The following is a 16,969-nucleotide window of genomic DNA, read 5'->3' on the forward strand; positions in this document are numbered from 1 at the left end:
CAGGTTCATACTTCACCTGCTCTGGAGGTGTGTAACAACATCTCTAAACAGGTTGATTGGAAAATATCTATTATTTGTGGAAATACTAAATGTAATGAGTTTCAAATCGACTTCAAATATTGTATTATACCAAGTGCTTACTGGACACAATTATTAGTATTACTACTGAGATTGCAAACATCGGCTGTTGATTTCTCTGAATGGTGTCTTGGTGTACCAAATGCAATGTTCATAGAAGTACCAATAGTGGATTTTTCTTAGTGCTTTAACAAACCTATAGCCATGTTACCATTGGAAACACTTCATACCTGATTAGAATGATAACTACTGGACATTTCTTGAACAATTTCTAACATCATGAAAACTGTAAAAGCTGAACTATTTTGACACCATGTAGATTTCTTATCAAGAAAGGAACATGTTTCTATAGCCCAATAGGTTATGTAAGTTAAACTTTGAATAGAAACTTGTGAAATATTAAGTTTCATCTTGAGCTGCTAATTGTCAGTTTGGGTCCATTTTATTTTCCCAGAGAACAAAATGAGGAATACTGCCCTCCACTATTATTAAAGAACTCACCCTACCCTTTAACAGTATATTTATTCATTACAGAGTAATATGAGCAATGGTCAATAGGTGTACAACGCAGAAAGTCTATGTCCACGACCCAAAGAAAGCAGCTGTTGTTGGGGATAACAATTGAGAAATGAAGATGAGGGAATATAAGGCAGAATTACACTTAGCCACAGCATTGATTTCCCTTAGTAGGCGCTTGAAAACAAATCAGTACTGGATTTGTATCAGAAATGAACTGAAAGCTTTTATCTTAAAAGGTGACACCAATGTCATGACTTTCTTCACAATTATGATGAAAACGGCAGAAGCACCCAAAATTGGAAGCCCCAGTCCCAAAGACAGTACTTCTTATTTTTATGGGGTGGGAATGGGGAAGGCTCAAGCTTTGCATATAGAGGTTCCTGGCTATTTAAGTTAGCAACTGCCTCCACTCAGATAAGATTTTGGTAGCCTAGGAGTATGAAAACCAAGATATGCAGAATTAGATCTGGACTTTGTGTAATTCTTTGATTAGCCAGGGTATCTCTTTAGAAAGATATGGTAACCCTTTGGGTATGGTTCTGAAACACCTTTAGGGTATATGTAAGGTGCCCTTCGGGAGAGGTAAAGTGGCTTTTGGAATTGTTAAAAGTGGGCTTGCGTTTATGATGCAAGTTGCATAATCACATTAACCGTCAACAGATCTGCTAAAATCAAATGTCAAAAAAGTGTCAAGGGGACCTGTCAAGAGGAATCTGTCAACAATATCAAGAGACTCTGTCAATGGGAGCTAACAAGTTGTCATGGTATTTAAAAGTCTTGTCCTTTAAATCTTTGCAAATAAATGTACAGAGTGTTAAAAAAATGCTTGCCATTTCATTCTGTATTGACAAATGACTGAGAATTTCAATTCCTAGATTCTTGCTGCTTGACCGATTTCACAACCATCCATTATGAAGTACAGCGTGCTTCTATTTTACAGTTTGATTCATATCTATAAATGTTTACAGACTCTTTGAAATGGGGTGATGAATTCCAATGTTTGCTCTTGTATGGGATTGAGCAATCAAATGAAATGCTTGTTGTAATAAGGCTTTATTTAATTGAATATAAATGGAAAACAAAACTCATCCATAAAAAATGTACTCAATGTGGTGAAATCTGCAATACATACTTAGAAATTTATTTTATAGAATTTTATATTACCTCATATCTGCATGGGTCCTAGGTGTATACTGTGTGAGTTTTTGTGTAGATACAAGGCCAAAGGGTGATGGGTAGGGAGGAGTGGGCTGGCATGAATTGGAACTAAGTTAGCATAACGGTTATGAAGGACCACATAAAGGCAGGGTGGCTGCAGGCGAATAGTTTGGCATGGGGATTGGGAGTCATGGGGTCAGCACAGGTCATGAGGTGACATGATTGGCGTGGGTCAGGGAAGGGGTTGTGTGGGTTATGAGGTAGCATGAGGGTTAGGACTGGAAGGAAGCTGCATGATTGATTTATTTTTAATAATTTTGGACATAATGCCAGAGCCCTGAGGCAGTCCTTCTGCACAGCCCAACTCCCCAGTCAGCATCCTCTGACGTATGAGTGAGAATCTGATGTCTAGGCCACCAATTTCAAAAGTCGGGTTTGCAAAGCCAGGAGTGCTACTGACTCTGTGCACTCAACTCACAGATGAAAATCAAGGCCCAGAAACGAAGGAGGACTGGAAAGTCACCAAAAATTGAATACAAATCTTGTTCTATATTTTCTGTCCAAGGTACATGCTTGGAACAAGCCTGGTTTGAGAAACAAAAGCACTTCTGTAGGGAAGGGTGGAGTAAACTATAGGAAACACAACACTTCATTTATCAGACTAAAAACAATTGCTTCATAGATTAGAATGCTAGAGGAAACTTCTGCACTTATAAGATGCATAGAAATGAACTTTAGTTATATTTTCTCTCATTTCAATATGATTACAAACTGCTGAAATCTATCAGGATATTTTCTGGCACAATATACTTTTTATATCACAATATATCACCATAAAAAAGTGTAGCTAAAATATTTCCCTCATTAGGCTAGATTCAGAAAGCCCCAATCGCTGTTGTCCATGACCTCTGGGATTTGCGAGCGCTCATGTTGCTTGTTTGACTAGAGGGATTGTGTCGGAAGTGTGATACAGATGGAAAAAGTCCTAAAGAGCCAGGGATAGATGCAGTTGGGTTTGTTGTATGAATGGTGCTGGTATTGGAAGCTGGTGACAGCAAGGGTGAACTAATTTGTGGAGATACAGCAACACCAGTTAACATTTTGTTCGTTGAGCTTACATTGGACAGGACACCAGGAAATGTGCATGTCATGTTGGACAGCACTCTATGAATAGGTGACGCCAGGTTTGACAAGAAATTAAGGCTAGATGATGTCATGTTTGGGAGAAGGTTGTGTGTGGGTGATATCACTGAGGATGTTATTTTGTCAAGAGGAATTCCTCTCAGAGACGATGCAGAGCATGCTAGTGCAGAGCCAGTAAGGAAAGCTGGGTTCTGCAGAGTATCCCTGCATGGTAATTGTCCTCCTTCTGTTGTCTGTGGGAGTAAAGTAGTTAATTGGTGATGTGGCCAAGTCCAGTTTCGATGGATCAAGGAAGCCGGTGCCAATGGTGCAGGCTCTATTTCAGACACATAGTTGTTGAGATGAGATACCAGACGGTCTTTTAGTGGATCAGTATTGTCATGGCCTTGAAATCGTTCAAATGAGCTGAGATACCTTATGACTTCAGCAAGACATTCTCTGAATCCCATACTTCTGTAATCCACAGCAAGCAAGTGAGGATCAAAATAACCTGTCAACAAAATAGTGTAATGATAAATACAGACTAGGCAAGGCTTGGTCATTGTCTAATGTGGTTACATTTTAATAAGTATTGTAGAGTGAGCATCTACAGCATTGATTGCAATTGTTCTTCAATGACTATGAACTTTTATAAAACCCTTAAAGCAATCATTTAAAAATAAATCCTTCTTCTGAAATCCTTCATGTTTATCCATAGATGAAACAAATCTCGGGAGGTAAGTTTGATAACAGGATAAATATTGACAGACACCAGTTAGAGAGCCTCATAAAATATAGCTTTATATGACAGAGATCAGGTACAAATTTGAACTAAGGCGATTTGTTACAACTAAGGTTTAAATACTGCAAAAGACATTTAAAAGGAAAATTCTGACTTATCAATAAATCAAAAATACTATATATAAAAGTGAATCTACTATAACTGAAAAAAATACTAAAGAAGCTTGAGTGTAACTGTTTAAAATAATTAACTGAACTGTTGAATGTATTGAACTGGCAGTGATCTAGGAGTTACTTATAAACTAAGAACAAGGTCTGGATTTTACCTACAGCAGTGAAGTGATGTCACTCACTGCTGACATTGCAGGAAGCTGCCTGGAAAGATCTCGTGATCTTTGTGGTGTGGATTTCACCATTACCAGTGTTAATTTCATTCTAGTATCAAGCATAGCATATCCAGTGATGTCTGAAACCAGGCTATGCAGGTGATCACATTGAAGTATTCTCACAGACAGCAAACCACAAAATTTGAAAGCACTGATCATTCTTCTGTTGTTACTCAGTGTGCAGCAAATGTAATGGTGATTGGCATGCATAAACGGAATTAAAGCTTAAATTTCATTAACAATTTTTTAAACTATTATTTTAAATATCTGTGGAATTTTAGATGTTCATGGAGAGATTTGACATTCCAGAAATATAATGCCACGTTTTTAGTGCATATAAATTGTTCAGCTATGATTATGACTTGGTACATTGTTAAAAACCCAGTTACATGTTAGTCAACGAGCTGCATGTGAACTTGAAATGATGTAGTGAGCTAATAAGCCAGTTAGGTCTGAGAAATAAATATTGTTTAAACTGTGTAGATATTTTTCTAAGTATTCAATCAATCAATTACATCTGGATTTAGATGTAACATTATAATTGTCACAATACACGTTTTGACCGTTGTGACATACACTTAGCATAACCACTGCAGTTCAGGAAGTAAAACTTCAAATTCACAGCCCAAGACTACCCCAAAAAGGTGATCAGTCAGTTAAATCATGTTATTTTACTTTAGTTACAATAATTGGACACAATGTGCCAGGCATGATACAACAGACTGTGATGACAGATTAAACCATTGGCTCCTTCCTAGAAGGTCATAATTTTAGCTCCTTGGTTTGCTTGTCACTGAACGTATATTTCAATGGAGGGCATTTTAACTAATCCTAAACCAGAACAACCAAAGCTGGACATTATTTTAAGCTTTAATCTGCATTGACAAATTTTAGTCTTTGAAAAACATCCACCAATTAAAATTTTTTGATTTGAAACATTTGCCATATTAATGGGCTCCCTGAATGAGATTGGGGATTCATTACAGCTAAATGCCAAATTTTTATCCAATTTCCTGGCTTGGCTCAACAGCTGCTAGAAACTGGGTTCCAACCTGTCCAATCTCATTTCATGTCAAAGCCCTACAATGAGTAGGCTGGTAAACTAAACTGAATATAAGTCTTAAGAGTGTTCTCACATAGGGACCATCCAGCCTCTTGCACACGAGATATAATCGTTCCAGAGACTAAGGACTGACGTAATTAATTTATTATATTTCCTGGTGGAGTGAATGTTAAAAGTAAAGTACTGCTATGTTCTTGCAACCTTCTTTGCATCTATCAACCAAACTTTAAATACAAATGACCTGCTACCATTATGAAAGTATTTACTGCCTACATTTTCCATAGCTTTGTATTGACCTACTAATGTATGACTGTACTCTGTACGAACACACCCTAGTCATAAAAGAGACTGGCATTGAATGGTGAATGTTTGAACAAAATATTTCAAGACAACAGTGGTCTAGGTTAATTTTACATTAAGGCTGACCGTTGACTATAAATTAAATGACATCAAGATCTCCAATAAAATAATCCAAATCCATTAAATCTTTCATTTCAGTTTCAAACAACGCGTGACAAAATTATTCAGAATGGTCTCCTCTACAAATCTATAAATGTGTCATGCAAATTGGAACACAAGGATAGCAAGGAGCCATCTGTCTGTTAAGATTGCACTGTCCTTTATTAACCATGGCATCTTCACCTTTTAAATCCCAAATCTGCTTCTTATTAGCAATAGGTCAGTGAGGTCAATACTGGGAGAAAGAAAATTTTTCAACACTTCATATTCATCAACAGCAGCAAATTATCTAGGTCAGATACATCAATGGCTAATTACTATGTAAATATTTCTCTTTTGCCAACCACTGACTTTGACCTGGATTGCAGCAGAACACTTCTTTCTATTGCACAAATATGGTACATTAACACTGATATTAGATGACTATCTTTACAGTCTGTCCAAATCAGATTTGCCACTGAAGTTGGATTTGTACTACAGCTGTAGCACTGATGTAAAGCTCAAGAGTTTTGGTTCAAGTCCATTCAGCACCCAACTGACTCCAGAGAAAAATGGAGTTAAGCATGAGCATCATGCCAGGTTGTTGAACTGTTAGGTGAAATTTCAAATGTGGATTTGCACTGCAAGTTTTGCATTACTGCAAAGCAAAACCACACTGCATGAACACCATGGATGTCATGTAAGTAGTAGCCTTAATGCCACCTTATTGCTAAATGATAGATTGGTTTGCCCTGAATACATAATCATCAGGAACTGGTGGAAGATTTTCCTCTTTGAATAAAAAGAGTTCAATTACCCATTTTTTGTTGTTAATTTACACAATACTTCTTCATAATTTAACAATTGAAAATGTGATATTAATCTGGTAAATCTGTGGTGTGCCCTCTCCAAGGTCAATATTTTTAGTTGTGGTTTGGTATCCAAAGCTAAACACAATATCTGAGATGGATTCTGTGTAAATGAAGCATTACTTATTCACTTTTGGACCCCAACACCCTTGACAAAAAGACAGGCATTCCATTTGACAGGTTCCTTACATTTTGCAAACAATGTAGAGATGTATACATGAAGACATATTTTCCTTTTCCACAGTTCGCAATCTGTCATTATTAGGAAAATAGACCAACCTTTTTTCAGATCTCCACTTTGAACTCCATCTGCCTTTGTTTTGCCTCCTCATTCTATCTATGTTTCCTTGTAACTTCTTGTTTATCTACACAACTTGTGCTTCATAACAATGTCACCTGCAAACTTAGATATACAACTCTCTATTCCTTCATCTAAATCATTAATATACATCGTGAAAAGCAGAAAACCAACACAGACCCACAAGATACATGTCACATCTTGACAAGAAGAGAATAAGCCCTATAGCCTCTCTCCACTCTCTGTCTCTTACTTTCCAATCATTTATTATCTGATTTGTTTGATTTATTATTGTCACATGTAAATTGAGAATGTTCAAATTCAGCACATTCTATGAATCATTGATTATAGTGACAGTTTTTATTTCATTGGTAGTTCAAGTAGAGAGATGAACTCCAACTGTGACAGCTCACTGAAAGGGTTTCCCCACTTACTTCATATGTTCTGCAGCAGTTTACAAATTATTGACAAGATGCACCATTTGTAAGATATTATTTACTGCATTACCTTTCAAAACTTGAAAGAATTTATAAAGTTGAATGGAAAATGAGCACAAATTTTGTATTCTAATTGTAAATGTTACTAGCTGGTCTAATTTTAGGGCTCTAAAAACATAAAAACATTGAATATATGTGTAAGACTAGGCCTTTAACTCTTTGAGCCTGCATTGCCATTCAATATGACCATGGATTGATCCCACTTTCTCCTTTGGTTCCTTTAGTTAGAAAAACTAAACCTGACCCCTTCTTAAAAATAGTCAATGTTTTCTGTAACAGCAAATTTCACAGGCTCCCCAGTTTCTGGGTGAAGAGATTTCTCCTCATCTCGGTCCTAAAAAAGGGTATCCAAAATCCTTAGACTGTGACCCTTGGTTCTGGACTCCCCTGCCATTGAGAACATCCTTCTTGCATCTACTCTGTCTAATCCTGTTAGAATTTTATATGTTACTGTGAGACTACTCCCTCATTCTTCTAAACTCTGATCTGGTTCTGTCACTATGTGGCCATGCACAGTAGAATGGAAGTGGGTTTTTAAAAGTACATTAACAATTGACTTTTCTTGTCAGAATTGGACAGTGAAGCTTTTCAATTAATCTAATTAATACCCAAAATTTCACTTTAATTATGGATAATCAGGGTATCAAAATTCAACATTTTTTTAACACGTAGAACTCATCTTCTGATACAATGGGAAAGATTAAAGGTCAATATTAACTTATAGCATGAGTTTAGGAAGGGGTCCAGATTTCAGTCACACTTAAGATTCTTTAAATAATTTATTGAAAAAAAATATTTTTATGTAAAATATTGCCAACATCATGTGTATGTTTTCTGACAATTAATTATTATTTTGAGTTTTAATTAGTTAATGTTTTTAATTTTTAAAGTTAACAATTTTAGGCTACAATTTTGGATTTTAAAGTACTATAACTGCATTCAAAGGCATGGAAAATATTTTGAAAGCTTTAGAAATTCAATCAAATTAGAGTACCTTTTTGCTAAATCATTTCATTGCATTTTAATCCTTAGTTTGAGATTGTTTATTTATAGATTTCTTTCAAATTATTATTGAACCTTGACATAGATTTGAAACAAGATAACAAAACTGAAATGGACATTAAATTATTGCGATTATGTCATGGCAACTATATCTTTGTGACACGCATACGAATTATTTATAGCTGAGTTTCCTTGGCAAGAGGTAGTGACTAGGTTATGAGGAGGTGGAGAGTGCGTGAGGAGGTTAGGAAGCTTTAAGCGTTACGACGAGATCACCAGAAACACGCCAACTCAAACTCCAATAGGTGATGCTTGCAATATGCAATTTATCCACTTGTGGTGCTGTAACCCTAGCCTCGCATCTGGCCAATTCTCAGCTTTCGCCAAAAGCCTCCGCATTCCTGCAAACAGTTCCAACTTGCATGTATATTATTTTTCTAATGTGCAGCTTAAATGTGTTTTATTCAATTCCAAAAGGTTGTTAACCTTCTGGTCTGTACCTCTGTAGCTGCTGCTATTGAGACATACACGAATAGCAATTAGTCCTGTCCTTCTCTCCAAATCTGCTTCAAAAACCTGTTACAAAGTTACGTTCCCAGTGTTCCGCAGCACTGTGAATTATTCTTTATTGTCCTTGCTTTAAAGTTCTCATGAATTGTGTGTTGTTCAGAATAAATTGACAAATGGTCTTCCTTTAAAAGCTTACTTTGGTCTCTAAAATGATTTTAATGACAAGTTTCTTTTGTCCTTCTTGGGAATTCACCTGGTTGTTTAACATCATCTGAACATGAAACATGAATTATGAGTAGAATTTGCACTCCTAGATTCCCAGTGATGGACAAAAATATTTTGATTTTACCTTCAGTGATTTATTACTTCAGGTCTGCACCCAAATGACTGGACCAAAGACATATTCTAGATGCGACTGCAGGCGATTGGTCATCTTGTACCTCACTTCCATCGCCAAACTGAAGAGAGCAGGTCAGCCTAACTTGTCATGGTGGCCAGGAAATTCTCAGATCAGCTTATGCTTCACTCTGGTTATTTTGCCAGAAGCTTGGTGGAAATCTGGTTCAAATGTGTAATGGAGTTTCTATCAGGGGATCAAGAGAGGGGAGCATCCTTGGCTAGTAGCAGGCACCTATGTGAATTGCTCAAAGGTATTGGGAGGTTTAAGATTCACCAAGGTGAATAGAAATAATTAATCACTTGGGTATCAATCACAATTGCATTTTGTAGAAGAGTGGCATGAAAAAAGGATGTTGTGGTCAACTACATTAAAGGCTGCAGATTTGTCAAGACGACGAGGGGGATAATTTGAAATTCTCTTTGTGATACAAACATAGAATAGCATTTATGACTTTAAAGGATTTGGTACTCTTGATAGGGGATGGAAATCTGCATGAAGGGAATTGAACTTGGAATTCAGGGAAAGATGGGTACCAATTTGAAAGTCAAGAGCATGTCCAAGGGTGTAAATCTATAGCTTGAGCAATGGTCCCATTAGTGAGTCCTCTCAGGAGACTCTCATAATTTACTGAACACTGAAGGTACATTAGTTGTTTACTTGGTTTCTGGAAGATATGCTCAAAATGCATCTGCCACTGTAAGGAGAGTTTCTCCAATTGGTTAATTTGATTAATTGTGAATGATTTATTTTGCAACAGCTTGTATTATGTAAATTGGTTGCTGTGTTTGCCTGGGCAACAGTAATGACTACACTTCAAAAGTAATTCATAGACTATGAAATGTTTGGAAATGTCCTATGGTCAAGAATAGAGGTCTTGTGGTGTGGTGGGTTGTATTGCTGCTTCTGAGCCAGAAACCCCCATGTTCCAGTCTCAGTCAAAGTCTTGACAGCTGTGGAAGGTGCCAAAGTAGCCATGGGAACTGACATAAGCACTTGCTTTGTCTGCTTATGTATCACTAGGCACAGAAAAGAAAGATGAAGAATATATGATCATGACATATTATATAAATGCAAGTTCCTTGTTTCTTTCATATGAAGGTGAAAGATACAGCTGAGGTGGTCATGCTTATTTAGGTTTCAATTAACCATTATGCAGAGAAAGACTGAGAAGGGAGTCTGTGCAATTTATTTCTTACATTCAAAGCTCTTTATCAAGGACACATAGTTCATGCTCTTTAAAGCACTGAGTTACACAAAGCAATTAACTGAAGTCTGCCATTCTGTTTCAAATAACCTTGTTTGTTAGTTAGCTTTATTGGTAGCTTTCAAACCAGATTTTATATTCTGTGAGTATGTTATTTACCAGGCTGGATCCTGACTGCAGCTTGGAGTCTCCTTGCTCAAATTGGTAGCACATATCAATTAAAATGTGGTATGAGAACAAAGTGATTAAATAAATATTTCACTCACGTCCATTTCTTAATTAACATTAGTAAAGACAGGTATTACATCCCGTTTTAACATCTCCAAAAACGGATTTACAAGGCTTAAACTGTTTTGATAAAGTTCCTCAAAGCTTTGATGTTAACTTTAACATATAAAAACACTTCCTACATAATAGTATAAACTGATTCAAACATCTTCATAGTGCTGATATATTAAAGGAATGGTCATTTAAGATGAACAGAATATAGAGCACCAACCATCTCATTCTTACCTTTACCCCCTGTTGCATGTAGCAACTTTAGATGGTCCACAGTCATTTGTAGGATCTCAGCTTTCTCGAGCTTGGATGATCCCTAAAAAGCAGAATAATGAAACTTCTTTTAAAATGAATAATAACTGTAGCATGCACAAAGTAATTAAATGAGCGACATGTTTGACTACACTGAACTACTGAATGAATGAGTCAATGCTATAAAATGTGAACAAATGAATGAATCACTGAATTAAATATTTACTACATGAAGAGTAAGGAGGAACAAGACCATGGAAGGCTTTGAAAACAAGGGTGAGAATTTTAATATCAAGATATTGCTTAAGAGGGAGACGGTGTAAATCAGAGAACAGAGTGTGAATAGTCCAAAGGTGGACACAGACCATAGAGTTTTGGATGACCTCATATTTACAGAGGGTAGAAAGTGGGAGGTCAGTCAGGATTGTGTTGAAATCTTTCAAATCTGAGGTAACAAACATAGAGTGCATGGTTTAGGAAGAAGACAACCTGAGGCAAGCTTGGACTTGGCCAATGTTATGGAGGTGTAAATGGGTGGTCTTAGTCAAGATGCAAATACGTGGTTGAATGTTTAGTGCATTGCAAATATGACTTTGAGATTGTGAGCGGTTTGGTTCAGGCTCAGACTGTTACAAAGACAAGGGACAAGAGTCAAAGGATAGGCAATGGAGTTTGTGGCAGAAGCTGAAGGCAGTGGCTTCAGGTTTTGTAATATTAAACTGGAGGAAATTCCTGCTTATCCAGTACTAGATGTCCGACAATTTAAAGCCAAAACAAATTGGAAGGTAATGGTGAGATACATGTCGAAACTATGGGTGGAATCTTATCAAGATCTGAACAACGTGGGCTATGGGACGAATTGTGTAAGAAGGTGCTGTGAGGTCTCTGTTAACAGTGGGGCGCGGCCTGCTGCATCTTTTATACAATTGCCAGGCGCGAGGCAAGATTCTCTCTGGGTAGTGTCAAGTTGCCTATATTCAGGGGATACTTGCTTGAATCAACAACACATCTCACCGCTTTAATGTACAGCTTCCTATTTTACAAAATCCACCAAATGAACATGTTGCTGAGAATTCTCAACATGGAAGTCAGAGTGACTTCAGCTCACTACCGGCTGTGAAGAGCCTCCATGTTGCTCAGCATGAAAATCTTCTCAGGGTATGATCCATGGGCACCAGCGCATGCACCCTTTGTACCTATACATTGGCATCTGATTTTTGCTAACTGCTCACAGCACCTCTTCAATTTACCTGCACTGCTGGGTGCACCAACAACTGACAGTGAAAGGCGACTACAGGAATATCTTGTGAGCAGGGAACAGGAACCCAGCTCATGGATTGGAGCAGGCTGTATCTCAGGGCTGCTCATTTCCTCTATTAGTGCCTGCTCACTTAGTGCCTAACTGTGTGCTTGCAGCATCCTTGCCATACTATGCTATTCCTGTTGGCATATTGGTGCATCAGCGAGAGCCTAAAGGTTGCTGGCACTGCCATATTGTTGTGCTTTTTAAAGCACAGACACACAGAATAGTTGCTTGTCAGTAGGGATTTGTCCGGGGGTGCACATGTTGCTATACAGCACACCAAGACTGGGGGCAAACTGCAGCCTCTATTCATTTTGTTTGTGCTCACTTTGCTGGCTGTAAGTAAAAGCTCATCTTTGGAATTATCAGATTGTTTGCCCGTAGGTGATATTCCCCTACTGGACAATGACAAGCAGTGGATCTCCAGTGGGCATTGGGAACAGAGTAGCAGTGACTTAGTGAGGGTGCTTAGATGGGATGTAACTTAGGACAGGTAAACGATATGGCCTGTTGATTAAACAGCAAACAGGGTGAGAGAATAGAATTGTAAGGATGATGGAGTGTCAGCAATGCTGGCTGCGTGCAATGGACAATGTGGCTTTATGGCTGTTGTGCCATTACATTGCTGTTGAGGTGCAACACTTGTCTGGGTGCGCAACTGCCTTTTAATGATAGTGTGGACATCAGGGATTGATGGATATCTGCTGTATGGTGAGTTGTTTCGGGAACGGTCAGGGGGAGGTGTTAAGATGAGGCTAGAACCTGTGAAGAAGGTGTCATAGGGGCAGGGTAAGTCATTAATGACAAGGATATGGTGAACGATCTCTCTAGGTCTTGTGGTGAGAAACCCACCAAAAATCTTGATGCAACTGACAACTGAGGAAAAGATAAGATTTGGCCCTATGTTTTTGTGTTTTCAAACTGTTCTTGTCACAGTATTGATTGGAAACCAGGTTCTTCAGGAGGAACAAATGAATGTTCACTGCCAATTTTTAAAATAATAGTAAAAATTGAAGAGAAATTTGGGGAATTCTTTTGGAGAAAGTAAGATACAAGAAACAAAGACCGCTGCAAACTGTGGAGCCAAAGGCTGAACTTGACATAAAAAGTTTACACCTTCATGCTTTAAATCAAGGATTTATAGATTGTACAATAACCTTAAAGACTGAGTGAAAGCATTTGAAAGGTAACTGATTCTGGTTCCTGATTCTGTAGGCAGCAGGATGTCTGCTTGGAAGGAAATAGACTGTAACATGGTTTGATTGGTTTTCAGAAACAGGACCTGAATGGCTGAATAAAGAAAATCAGTTCAGAGACACTTTCATTGCTGTTACCCTGTGTTCTTACATTTGTTCTTGTAGGGTTTCAGTGCACTTGAGCTGGTCTGCTCAACTAAAAACTAGAAGATTAAAACTCAAGTTGTATTTGTCAGAGTCTTAATGATGCAGCTTTATTACAAGTTCCATCTGACAGTTTACAATGGCAGTCCCAAGTGATACTGTCATTCTCTAGCCAGGAGAAAGCACAATGCTATATAGTTAATTCTAGAAAGACGTCCAGGATTCTAAATTAGCAAACATTATTATCCATAAAAGACAAGTTGGCATAGAACCGTAGAATCATACAGTGAAGAAAAGGCCCTTCAGCCCATCCAGTCTGCACTGATGTGAGAGAAACACTCGACCTTCAACCTAATCCCATTTACCAGCACTTGGTCCATAGCCCTGAATGTTATAACTTGCCAAGTCTGTTCCAGGTACTTTTTAAAGGATGTGAGGCAACTTGCCTCTCCCACCCTCCCTGGCAGCATATTCCAGACTGTCACCACTTTCTAGGTAAAAAGGTTTTCCTCACTACAGCAACCCCCGCCCCCCAAACCTCCTGCCCCTCAATTTGATCCAGTGTCCTCTTGTATCTGGCCCTTCAACTAAGGGGAACAGCTGCTCCATATCCAATCTGTCCATGCCCCTCATAACCTTATACACCTCAATTAGATTGCCCCTCAGTCTTCTCTGCTCCCACAAAAACACAAATCTATCTATCCTTTCCTCATAACTTTAATTTTCCATCCCCAGGCAGCATCCTGGTGAATCTCAGTGCAATCACATTCTTCCTGGAATATGGCTGCTGTTTACCAACATAGATTGCTTAGAACCTTTTAATTTCAAAAGTTTGGAAAGTTCACTTTGGATTGATTCAGTTATATTGTTGCATATATGAAACCATCTCCTCAACATGTCTCACTCTGAAACTGAAAGCTGAACTGATGTCATTGTGAAACGGCATTATGTTTATCCCAGTAACACAATATGCTGTCTGCTAGGTATTGTGTTTAAATGAAGAGAGTTTTTACTTTCAACTATCTTTCCTGGTGGGGTGATTGAAGGAAAGGGGAGGGGTGAACGGATGTACAGTCAGTTGGTAGAAATATTGTTGAACATTACTCAATTAATTTTTGATACCCGTTACTGGTCTTTGCTGACTGGTTCTGGTGGTGCGAGACAAAGGATTTTTAAATTATAAAGTGCTGCACCATAACAATCAGGTTTAGCACCTTGTACATGATATGAAGCAGTTATAATTATCAAGGGTCCTCGAAGAAATAATAAAACAAAGTAGTTTTATGCATCTATCAGCTTTCACTGAGTTTTACTGCACTCATACAATTTTGTGCAGGGATAAACAACTTCACCTGAGACTGAAACTCTGATCAATTTAAACTCATTAAGTACCTGTTTTTCAAAAGCTGTTGGAACCAAACGACGCAATTCAGACAAACTGTTATTAATTCTGTCCCGTCTTCTTTTTTCAATAATCTATAAGAAGAATGTTGAAATACCTTTTAAAATAAAATCTCGTCACTCATTTGCCTGTCAAAAATGATCATTTCGCTACTTACCCCGCGCCTCTTCTTCCGTGCCAGAATGTGAGAAGTTGTAGTGGGTGAAGTTGATTGAGTTACAGGACTGCAAACAGAAACAGCATTTAACGTTTTTCCCTGGAGATACTTATCCGTCACGTTACTAACAGTGGAAATTTCAATGAATTCTTTGAAATAACAGAAGTCCAGATGTCAAAAATGTCTTTCCTAGGGCATAGCCAGAAGGTTTGAAAAGCACATTTATAGCTACTTTAAAAAATGTGTTGCTCGGTTTTTGTTGGCTCAAAACAGAATATTGCATGGGATCTAATTCAAGAAAACAAAAGTATTGTGCAAGTTGTTCCAATTGATCTTCCTCCATTTACCAGAATCAGTTTATGGAGGCTATCGTTCCTGGTGATCTTGACAAGTAACAAAGTTGGTGGGTGTCTGCTGATTTAAACCCTCCGAAAGGCTGACTCCATTCATATCCCTTTGGAAAAAGCAAACTGCTTTTAAAACCGCAGATTTGTAAAGTTCTGTATCAGTGAACACCAAACGGGTGAAAAGAGAGAGATTGAGTTGGACCTGCAGAGATTGTGAAAGCCCGAGTAGTGGGTGCAGAGACAGAAACTGAAGTTACTTACCAGTAATGTTCCTCTTTGCCAACATCGATCATCTCCTCCAGCTCACTGTCGGAGGAGCTTTCATCATATAGCCGCTTCATCCTGTCTTAGTTAAAGAAATATATGTATTCTAAACACTGGGGGAACAACGTGAAAATCCCCCACCCTCCGGGGTCAAGGCTGTTTCTGAATCTCGATGGGACAAATTAATAATCTTCTGCAGATAGTGTATACTTCTGGCGGCACTTCACCCGGCGCTGAAGCTTCTCTGAATGTTGGTGTTGTTTTCTCTGGATGGTGACCGTGGATCGGTAACAGTTCTCGTTTTATCACCCCCCACCCCCAACCTTGGCGATGTGTCCTGGGCTCAAACTGCCAATGGGATGTCCCTGGTTTAAAGTTTCTGTCCACTCCGTGCGCCGGTCTGTGTGTTTCTGCTGTTCCCAGTTCGAGAAAAGATGACTTGAGTTTGTTTGCAGATTGCTGTTTTTCTTTCCCGGGGAGGCTCTTCCTGTGGCTGAAGCTCTCTCATGTGGTCTCTTTGATGCTTTTTCTCCCCCTCTCTTTCTGACCGAGTCGCCCTGGCTCGCTCCCAGACTCTGAGCGCCTTGTCTGCTTGGCACCAATCCCTGTTCTGACCCTGTCTTTAGTTATGGCCTCGTTCACTTTCTATTCCCCTGCTGGTGATTTTCTCCTTTCGCCGTTTCTTTTGCTGTATCTCCACCGTACCACCTTTTCTTTTTGGGAGGGACTTAATTCCCGATGAATTTCCAAATGACACTTTGGCTGGGAGCAAACACCCTTTCACCTGTCCCTGTTACCTGGTTGGCAGCTTGTGCAATCTCCAGGACAGCTGAAACGTGAGAAAGAGCCGCCAGCTGCAACACAGAAGGAACCGGAGATCCGTGACATCCATCAACATAAACCTCCTCACCTGTCTGGGCAAAACCGCGCCCCGGGCACATCCCCAATGCTTCAAACATAAACTAACACTGCACTGGTGGCCTGCGATCGGACAGTTTCCAAAAGTGAAACATAAAGGTTTACCCGCTGCATAATGCAACATGCAAATCATCTGTTTTGGAAACAAACGTTTACCTTTATAACATTTACATTGACCGATTTGTTTTCCTAAATTTTTTTTACATTCTATTTAGAATGCCAATTTTGTGAAAGCAGTACAGCATCAAGTCTATACTCTAAGTGTACTTGAATACTCGCAGAATCTTGCAATATAGGAGGCCATTCAACCCATTAAACCTGTCCTGACTCTCCTGAAAAAGTAAACTGCCAATTAGTGTCATTTCCCCATTCTTTCATTTCAAAATTGCTGCAGTTTTCCTCCTTTAACTTATCTATATACA

General features: G+C 38.6%; 1 protein-coding gene across 1 annotated transcript; it reads right to left on the bottom strand.

Moving 5' to 3' along the window:
• Positions 1 to 664: 664 nt before the first annotated feature.
• LOC109936531 (hairy/enhancer-of-split related with YRPW motif protein 1-like) lies at positions 665 to 16,577 on the bottom strand. The gene is made up of 5 exons (XM_020535130.2): positions 15,627 to 16,577; positions 15,019 to 15,085; positions 14,852 to 14,935; positions 10,799 to 10,880; positions 665 to 3,388 (listed from the first exon to the last, which is right to left on the bottom strand). The coding sequence occupies exons 1-5, from the start codon at positions 15,704 to 15,706 to the stop codon at positions 2,631 to 2,633; spliced, it is 1,071 nt and encodes a 356-aa protein (XP_020390719.2). The 5' UTR covers positions 15,707 to 16,577; the 3' UTR covers positions 665 to 2,630.
• Positions 16,578 to 16,969: the final 392 nt, after the last annotated feature.

The sequence above is a fragment of the Rhincodon typus genome, chromosome 27, assembly GCF_021869965.1.
Source record: "Rhincodon typus isolate 14 chromosome 27, sRhiTyp1.1, whole genome shotgun sequence".
NCBI classification, from domain to species: Eukaryota; Metazoa; Chordata; class Chondrichthyes; order Orectolobiformes; family Rhincodontidae; genus Rhincodon; species Rhincodon typus.